This window comes from Glycine soja, chromosome 12 (genome assembly GCF_004193775.1).
Source record: "Glycine soja cultivar W05 chromosome 12, ASM419377v2, whole genome shotgun sequence".
NCBI lineage: Eukaryota > Viridiplantae > Streptophyta > Magnoliopsida > Fabales > Fabaceae > Glycine > Glycine soja.
The window spans coordinates 40068788-40078928 of record NC_041013.1 but is presented as its reverse complement, the minus strand read 5'-3'; the positions used below and the strand labels follow the sequence as shown (position 1 = coordinate 40078928).

The 10141-nt window shown below is 31.6% G+C and overlaps 1 protein-coding gene and 1 long non-coding RNA gene across 5 annotated transcripts; one reads left to right on the top strand and one right to left on the bottom strand.

Moving 5' to 3' along the window:
- The first annotated feature begins 270 nt into the window (after window positions 1-270).
- On the top strand, window positions 271-3343 carry LOC114379734. Its single transcript, XR_003659581.1, has 2 exons — window positions 271-481; window positions 2951-3343. It is a non-coding gene; the product is annotated as an uncharacterized LOC114379734 (long non-coding RNA).
- Window positions 2688-9810, bottom strand: LOC114379733 (syntaxin-132-like). 4 transcript variants are annotated; one of them, XM_028338424.1, is made up of 14 exons: window positions 9626-9810; window positions 8934-9047; window positions 8607-8663; window positions 8484-8532; window positions 7821-7909; window positions 7646-7719; window positions 7519-7561; window positions 7375-7435; window positions 7205-7230; window positions 7038-7115; window positions 6720-6800; window positions 6571-6636; window positions 5167-5264; window positions 2974-3086 (listed from the first exon to the last, which is right to left on the bottom strand). In XM_028338424.1, exons 1-14 carry the CDS (start codon window positions 9641-9643, stop codon window positions 3083-3085), a joined length of 858 nt encoding a protein of 285 aa, XP_028194225.1. In that variant the 5' UTR covers window positions 9644-9810; the 3' UTR covers window positions 2974-3082. The 4 variants fall into 4 exon arrangements, with proteins under 4 accessions (XP_028194223.1, XP_028194225.1, XP_028194224.1 ...); XM_028338423.1 differs by having other exon boundaries at window positions 2999-3086; window positions 5177-5264; XM_028338422.1 differs by lacking the exon at window positions 5167-5264 and having other exon boundaries at window positions 2688-3086.
- Between the last annotated feature and the right edge of the window lie 331 nt (window positions 9811-10141).

The following is a 10141-nucleotide window of genomic DNA, read 5'->3' as shown; positions in this document are numbered from 1 at the left end:
TTTACTCATAAATTCGAGAGATCATCCTATTATTAAATTATAATATTTAATGATTAATTTAATATTAAATTATAAAAATTTAAGAATTAATTTATCACATTTTTAAATTAAAAATTAAATTTAAATTTTTTAATCTTTTACAGATCAATTTATTAGCATCTCAGCTGTTTTTGTTTTTAAAAAAAAAACTTTCACAGTTTAAGATTGTGAGATTAAGTAAAAACAGGCATTAAATATTGAGAGGCGTTAATTAAAGTATGCTGTGGCACGCACACCTGTCCAGTTTCTCTTCTTTCTCTTTCGACAACACAACATCCACTGTCTCTCTCTCTCTCTCTCTCTCTCTCTCTCTGTTTCAGTGTTTCACAAATCACACGCAAGGGCGATCTGAGTGGATGAGATGTGAAACTTCGCAGCTGATCACCATCGCCTTCTTCCTCCCCTTGTTTCTAACCAATCTTCAAATTCCATGTTTTTTTAGGTATGAAACTTTATTTCCTTCCTTTTTATTTTTCGTTTTAACTTTTTATAATCTTTCAATTATCCTTTTTTTTCCCTCTCTCGAGATTATATGCAATGTTTGCCTTGCTATGGATTCTCCAATATTTCAGAAATCTAACTATCTAACTGTAAAATATGCTTTTGCATCCCTTTTTTCCGTCTTTGGGTTTATTAGGCTTCGATTATTTTCATGTGAATTAACTTCATAAGAACTCTTTCGTCCATAAAAGAAGAGAAAGTTGTAAGAGCAAACAAGTTCACTGGAGAACCCAAAGGCGTCGATTTTGGGTTAGCGTATGCAAATTTTACTTTGGCTGCAGAAAGAAATGGTTTTGCTTAAAAGTCTATTTGTAGTAAAGTTTTTGTTTCAAATTTTGTTTCTTAAATGTAAGTTTGTAATCAAACTTAGTATGAAATTTTCAATCCAATGCCAACAGTTTTTAAGTTGAACAGTTTTTTTGGCAAAATCCCATTTCTGTTTAGCATACGGGAATTTTTTAGCTATGCAATCATAGATCCAAACATGTCAGATGTTTGAGTTTTTTCTTACTATGTTGGATTGCTCTTGCTGTGCTGGATTGCAGGTATTTCAACTTCTTCAGATGTCAAACATTGAATTTTTATTGCCCCCATGTTTGTTATTAAGAGAAATTGTGGATCTTTATGATTTTAATGTGAGTAAATTCAAATATTGGATATTGGTTGCTTGATCTTTGACATATGTTTGTGTGAAGTTGCATGCTATCTTCCTGTCCCCTAACAATCAAAAGGAATATCTACTTGACATGGCTTATTGGCTTTTATGGTATTCGTAGTTTGATGATACTCATACAGTCATACTGCTGTCATGAAATTAGTCCTATTCATGTAGCTTCATGTACTCGACGTCTAGTAAATGCCATCTTAGCAAATGAACTGTATACTGTGAAAAATCCAACCTAGGAGGTCATAGTGACCCCAAGATGTCAAAATTTCTAAATATTTAATGAGGACAAATAACATGATGAAAGTAAAAGGTGGCAGAATATTTTGGGGGAATGATGAACTGTGGATGGGTACATATATAAAAGAAAAATAACTTAAACTGTTAGAAGAAGGCAGGTTCAATTGCAAGACAGAGAACAATTCTGAGCTTTAGAAGTCATACGAACATATATTTCCTGGTTTGGATAACTCGTCAAAGTTTGATATTTAAGTAGGAGATAAGGCTCTTTTAAATTGAGCTTGTCTCTAAACTGAATAGGTAAGGATGTCTTCATTTACTTAATTTAAAGTGCATCATGAACTTTATCTACTTAAATTTAAGGGTGTGTACATCCTTAGTTGTTCATTTAGAGACAAACTTTAGAGGGGGTTCTACTGTAATGAAGCTGCAGAGATTTCAAAGATAGGAAAGGCTTTCTTCATCTTTCGATGACAGAAACATGGAGTCCATGGGAAGTTCTTAAGTTGGTCTTAGCAAACTATAAAAAAGAAACTGCCAGTACGAAAGTAGGGGATTATTATCTGTTGTTCTGGCTTTGCACTTATCTCTAAGCTAACTTATGTTCAAGGCCATGAGGCTATTCGATCTCTGACATCAGTTACCCCAATTGGCAATGAGATTGTGTATACTATGACATAACTAGTTAACATCAATATGAAAGAGGTGACAAGTTAGGAGCAATGATGGTATAACAGAGTTTCCCCCCTCTAACCTAAAGAAGCTCCACCACTGAGCCATGTGTTTCTAAACAGTAAATAATGACCATAAGATTTCTTCAATCAACTTGTAAGTTGTTGTATATTATCTATGTAGTATGAATTTTTGCCATGTATTCAACTTTATCATTCTGAACCATTTGTTGTTTATACAATGACTAATTTGACAGCAAGCTTACCTCAAATGTTTGCATACTCAACTTTTGAATGCATTACCCATGCTTTAATTCTCCTGAAATCATATCAATAAATTGCTTACACAGGAAGAAGAATGCTAGTGATATACACTTCTCACACATCACCTCAATTACTTATAATTGAGCAACTAACAAACCTATTTAGCCAATAATATACTCAACCACCTGACTAACTGTAGTTAATGTCTTAATGACGATTCTTGGTACAATCCCTTTAACATTGTGTGAGTAGCAATATTCACGGAAAAATTCATGGACAAAAAGCTCTAGAGTATATGATAGCCATAGTTAAAAAAGTAAATATTTCCTTTCATGATGCAGAGTAAAAAAAATAGTGGACAACTTATTATGCATTAGCCGTGCAAACGCACACTAAATGCTAGTTTGACAATGTGGAAGTACTAGGATCAAAGGCACGCTACTGTAACAACTGAAAGTGTTCATGCATATAAAAAAATTAAATTAAATGTGAAATATCTATATTTCTTTTGTTCTTTATAGATGTAAATCACTTTCCTCTTGTGGTCACTTCTTCCATGGTTTCAAAACAGAGAGTACGATAATGATGGCAATGACGAGGACCAATATAATGGAAATCATCATGCATTTCCTTGACTTCTTTTGCAAACTTTTTGCAGTTTGGAGAGCATCGTTACCCTGTCTCACATGATCAGTTGCGTTTGTCACCTGTTCATTACAGAATGCCATTTTAAAAAGACAAGATGGTTAGTTGTCTGAAGTGGTAAATATTTGCATAGAAGGCTACAAGTGTTCTTGGGAGCTTCTCTGCTGGAAAAAGTCCTATGTTTCCAGCATAGAAGTTCTCAAAAGCACTTTTTGCCCAAACAACTTGAACAAACATACAGATGATACTAGCACAAATTATTTCCACAAATATACTTGCGAAGTAATTGAAAAGACTTCAGGTGTTAATTACTTCCACATATATACTTGCAAAATAATGGTTTTAAAGTTCTTAAGTAAATCTGTTAACAAAATTAAAATAAAATGTATAAATTAACTATTTTATATTCAAAAGAGCTTCAAAAGGTAGTTGGGAGGAAAGACTCTATTCTTATCAACATCATGATAAAAAAAATAGTAATATTAAAAAGGCACCTTGAAACAACTTCTGAAAATTATTTTTCTTTTCATAATAATCAAATACTGACATGATGGAAGTGGGTTATTCACACTTTATGCATAATTTATAGATAATAATGGGAGGAATGATTTTCTAAACAAGTAAAAGGAGTTGGTCATAAGTAGTCAAGCCAAGAGGATCGGTACTCTTAAATAGGCATAATTCTTTTAAGCAACTGAATAAATTTTAGATTTTTCTTCTATTTATTTAAATTATTATTCATACTAAACATATATGACCTAGTCATTATCCTAAAGCAAAGTTTTTCGTACGACAATTTTAGGAAATATGCTATTGCGTTGATTTTTATGAAATATTTTTGAGATGCATGTATTTGAAAAAATATAACATTAATAAATGGACATATACAAACAGTATCAAATACAAATGTTTGAAAATTGATGTTCAGATAATAGAAATCTTATCCTACTTCAGAGGAAACAGTAGACGACTAGAGTATAATCTCGAAAATGTATGACAAATATAATGAATTTGCAAGGTTATATAACTAATGAGTTTTGTATACCCATGGTAAAATCTTGAGGTACCAATGTAAAATTTAGGCTATGTTTAATTTTGCTGAGAAAAAAAGAATATATCTAAAGCAAAAATTGATGATAATTTAAGCTTTTTTATTTTCTAAATATATTTTTTTATAACCTTTTAATGCTTAAATGCGACTAACATTCGATTAGACATGAAATGAAATAATAAAAAAATAGACATGAAATGGAATTATAAAAAATAGAGGAAAAAACATGAGTAAAAAATCGAGCAAAAACATGGTGAAAATATGTTTTTTTATTTTAATAAATGAGTTAATTATACTAACTTGTGAAATTTATTGAGATTTCGTACATCCCCATACTTTAACGTTTACAACAATTTCTCTTATAAAAATGTAGGGTAATATTTTCAAACAATTAAAGAATATTAATGTAATGCATAAATAATGTTAATGTAATATTTTCCAAACAATTAAGAAATTAGTGTAAGGATGAAGAAAAGAGGTATCAAGAGAAAATTGATACAAAACTTAAGTTAGCAATTTACTCTAAATAAAGTTAAGACAAAATGAAGTGAAAAAAAAAGTTTTCTCGTTTCGATAAGTAGATAAGAGAGAAGGTAGATTGTATAAGAAAATTTTACAATAAATAATAAATTAATTTAATAAAGTTTCAAACTTTTTAGGTATAATGTTTTTCAAAATTAAAAGTTTGTTTTAATTTTTTTATATTATATAAAATAAAAACAACGATTCCTCATTATATTCCCCTCACATTGTGGGGATGTTTTTAACCAAGTAATGCCCATCCCACTCTTCCCTCCCTTCCCCCATCCTTACACAAACCTCTCCCTACCCTAGCCAAAACATATAGGGTATGTTTAGATTGCTAGTGGGAGGATCAAAATAATATATTTGAAAATAAAATTAGTTTGAAATTATATTTAGTTACAGTCTAAAAGTATATTTAAAAATATATTTTTTCTTAAAAAAACTCAGTTTTGGAGAAGCGAAGACTTGAAATTCTGTTTGATTACCCTCGTATGTCTTAAAATTTAGAAACTTTAATCCAAACATAAACATAATAAGACAGAAAGCTCGATATCTTGGGAAAATACCCCATTTCACCTTCTACTTGTGAGTGTAGACAGCTGTTCAACCCATGTCTTGGTTCTTTCTCCTTCTCTAAGTAGGATAAAACAAGGTCTATCTTATCCTTATATAAATAAAGATTTTGGTTATTCTCAAAACGTCAATATATTTTATTCAAAAGCATCTAAAAAAGGGGACAAAATACTAAAATAATCATGCTAATACTTTCTCAAATTAATAAATCTTTGAATAAATGCATTATAATAGATGCATTTTCTTTTGGAATTGAAAAGTACACTGATAAGCACGTCAATGCCTAAATAATAATAATAATAATAAGATGATGATGAACATAAACATGGCATTTTACAAGGAATTGGGGTGAGGAATAAGATGGCGGCGTTTGAATGTTTGGAATTATAGAAGTTAAAAAAAATAAAAAGTAAAACTTTCTAACCTTTATGTTTCAAATACCTATGGATGTTAGACTGACATTATACTAAAAGATCACCACAAATATTTCCATAGGGATGAACAGATTTATATGCATCTAAATTCTAGGGTCTAACCAACGATATTACACGGTTCATGGTAAATTGGAATTGTTCATCACTACTCATGTTTTATACAAAGGTTATGTATGCTAATAAGATTGTTTGGACAACCTTATATTTTTGGTAATCTACCGACCAATAGATTAAATCAAGAATGAAAAAATGAGAACTAGAAGGTGAGAATGGATGTTCTCTAAGGATGTGTCGGCCCAAAGCCCACCACAACCTGGGCCTAAAACAGTAAATTTAGAAAAATGGAGGAGAAGAAGGTACTTTCTTTCCAAGAACATCAATGCAAGATTTGCAACAAGCAAATGACAGAAAAAACAGTTTCATAGAATATAATAAAATAGTACAAGGAAATATGAGACCCTGAAACTTTCGAAGGCTACAAAGAATATGAATTTATATTGTGAGACACACCAAGGTATAGCCAGAAATCAGTCACACCACACAAAACAAGCATCTCAATCACACAACATAAAAGCTTAAAAATCCTTCTCTAAGATGTCCCTTTGACACACATGCATAATTGCATATGCTTTCCCAACCAAGTCAACTCTTATATATGGACAAAAGGTAAAGGGCCACACTCAAGCACCCTAGCTACTCTTCCAAGGTTTGAGAACACCCACAACTATGATAGCTACTATTATCAACAGTATAATGATGGCAATGCACATCCATTTTCGAGAGTTCTTCTGGAGTTTCTTAGCATTTTGAAGTGCAGATGTCCCTCTCTGGACATGATCGACTGCATTGTTGACCTGAACAAGCCTCTCTCATTAACGCAAATCAAACTAAATGTGCCCTGCATTCTACATACACATGCATACAAACAGAAAATCAAGGGTGTGTGAGTGAGAGTGAACAAACCTGACTTTCAATGTTGTCTAAGATTTCTCCTTGAGCATCAACTAAGACTGCCATGTCAAGGTAAATCTGAAATAATAAAATAGGATTAGACCTGCTATAATTATCAACTGAATTAAATATTCAAGACTAAGATCTTTGTGCAAGCAAACCTGGTGTAAATCAAGAAGTTTTTTCTCAATTTCTTTTACAGCATCATGTCTCTCCTGAATTTCTTCTACTGTGTTTACTACCTGCAAATACCCAGATTTTCTTAATAAACTTTTGCAGGAAGAAAAGTCCAATTCTCCACACAAGCATAATGACAAATCATAACTACCATAATCAATGATTAATGTGTGACTAAGCCTCTGTTTCCCCCTTCTTTTCAGGAAAAGAGGAAGACAGATAGACAGAAAAAATTAGATAATGTGTTGTTAATTTTTCAAAAGGAAAAAATAAGTTCCGGTAAAAAATCACAAACCAAGTACCTGTCCTCGGCCTGCTTCTAGAATTGCTCTCTGGAAGATTTGCTCACTGTTTCCAGTTTCTATCAGGCGATCAATTGTCTAACACAGTCATTAAATGGCCAATTACAACAAAATTTATATGTTGTGGATATCTCATCTCAAGTCACAAACTCATGAGTTAAGCTCACCTCATCATCTGGCCTAGTTCCCGTAACTGTAAAATCAAATCAAGTAATCACAAAGTGAACATGATCCAACTTATACTTTCTAATAGATAACTTTAAAGTAATAAAAAGAAACTGTAGTACTGCCACAGTACAACACAGTTAACTCTATCACGGGGCTGAAGTGTTCAAACCTGTAATAACTCTTCTCTCCACAACCTCACGATATTCGTCTTGTATTCTTTGTCTAAGAGTCTAAAACATAACACATTGATGAGAAGATAGACATAAACTTGGAAAAACAGCTTCTGGTTTTAGGTGTTAAAAACTAAACATACCTGGAACTCTGTCATGAGATCCTTGAATTTTTTAGTCAAGGCACTGTGGTTTCAAGGAATAGTATATATTAAGCTTCCTGGATCATTTTATCAAGTACAATAATAAAGACATGTACTACCAACTTACTTTGTCATATTCATTCTTGCTCTGTCAATACCTGTTCCCTTCTCACATCCAGGCTTTTGTCTATTGGATAGGTTCTGCACAAAACATGTCCTGATTAAATAATTTTCATATTCGTCAGAAATTTTACAACAAATTGTCATCTACTAAAAACAATATTCAGCCAGTAGCTCAATACATCTCTGCTTATAGCCTCTATTTTTGTTTTGACACCATGTGCAATCTTTCCAACTTCATCAATATCTTTTTCCATCCTCTTCTTGATAGCTGAAAGTAATGTTACAGGTTTATTAGTCTTATAAAGAGCATTAAGTTTTGCTCACGTATAATGTCAGAACCAAAGGCAGTATATTAAAAAAAAATAGATGAAGCTATATATTTATATAACTCATCATTGTTGCTAGCAACAGAATTGTCATGTGCCTGTCTGGCTATAACAGCCTGACACACCCAAGTTAATACATTGTCAGAAACTATACCAGAAAATCTTACAACCAAATTTAAAATGGATGATTTCAACTAAAACATAACATTGCATTGTAACACACCTTTTATGGCAGATGCTTTAGCAACAGATTTGATTCCTTGTTTTAAAGAGTATTAAATTTTACTCATATAATGTCAGTATTAAAAGCAGTGCAGTGTATTAATAAAAATTAAATGTGAAGCATAAATATTTATATCTCATCATTGTTGCCAGCAACAAGACCATTGTCATGTCAGGCTATAACTGCCCAACACACCCGGTTTAATACATCGTCAGTGCCTATATCAGAAAATGTTGCAACCAAATTCAAAACAGATGACTTTGATTAAAACATAACACAGCATTCTAACACACCTTTCATGGCAGATGCTTTTGTGACAGCTTTCGATTCCTCATTAGCTTCCTGCAAAAAGTACACTTAGCTTATAAACTAGACCTTGCTGCTAAAAAGTAACAAATGATGAAGATAATGGTTACCTTTAGCTTTTGAAGTAGCACAGACAGCTTATCGATTTGTTTATCAGCCTCATGTATCTAATAATGAAACAAAGACTATCAGTAAATGTAGGATATCAACTGAAATAGTATTGAACAAACTACATGAAAAAGAGTTGACGATGAAAACAACTAAACTTATCAGTTCTATTATCCCCTTAGACTTAACAATATCTTTTGACTTCCATCCTATTCTAAAATAATATCCACACAATCACAAACAATAAAACACCTAGGGTAAAATACTAAAATTCACATTTTAAAAAATCAAATGATTTAATTTTTTTAAATTGCAAGCACATTGTGTACCTGCTTATTAAAAGCTTCCATTCCCATATCAGAGTTGCTTCTAGGAACTTGTCCCATTTCAACATCACTTTGTCTTGCAGGCTGGCCATTACTAGCCTCACCAACAAATGAATCCTGCGAGAAAGAATTTCAAACTAATAAAAAAGAAAAACAACAGAAAAATAAACTATCCTTACACTTTGATCTTATAAGATAACAACATTGTACTAAACTTAACCCCGGTCAAATTAACAGTTACAAAACAAAAGAAAAACACCAAAATCACTATCAGAAAAAATCCAAACACCAAAATCACTATCAGAAAAAATCCAAACACCAAAAATTATGCCACAAACATAACAACAACCTGAAATCTAACTGGGGATTAACTGTGATCTGAGTTAAAGCAAGACACCGCCTTTAGGAAATTTTCCAGTATCAATTGCGATTCAGCGATGAACTGAATTTTAAGGCTTAAAATATCAGAACACGATGAGTCCAATTCGTAACCCACTACAAATCAAGGATAAAAATTGGTCACCTCTTAATGCTTATTTTTTTTCTATTTTAAAAAACAAAACAGAGTATGAATCTGACACTAAGATGGCATAAAATTGGAAGAAAAAACAGAAAGTACAGCAACAGAACTACAAGGCCCAGTGATCAAAATAGAATTTTGGCATCGAAAGAGGGAATTGCAGATATCAACTTACAGTGAGAAGGTCGTTCATCTCGAATTATCAAATCAAACTGAGAGAGAGAGAGGTGTCCAAAGCAGACACTAAAACGGCAACAATTGTTGTATCTTCGGCCGGCGAAACCACAGCGAAGCAAGGCAAGGCAACCCACAAACTCTCAAAATGCTTTTTGTTTTTGTTCTTTGTCTTGTTTTTATGTTTCCAATAAATTCTACAAAAATATTAAATGCTTCCATTTCATTGTTGAGATTGTCCGTTATTTATTTTTTTAATGTTTATTATTACATGAATCATCAATGTTGTTTAGGAAAACTTTTGTAAGTGTGTTAACTCTTATAATAATTATTTTAAAAGTTATTTAAAATAATTTTTAATTGATTGATAATATAAAAAATATATATTAATATCTCATGAAAATTAAACTCATTATTTATTAGTATTAATTTTGTAAATATTTCACTATTCTATTATGATTTTATACTAAAATTTAAAGCCAATACTGTTTTATAAAATTAAAAATTAGCAAATATT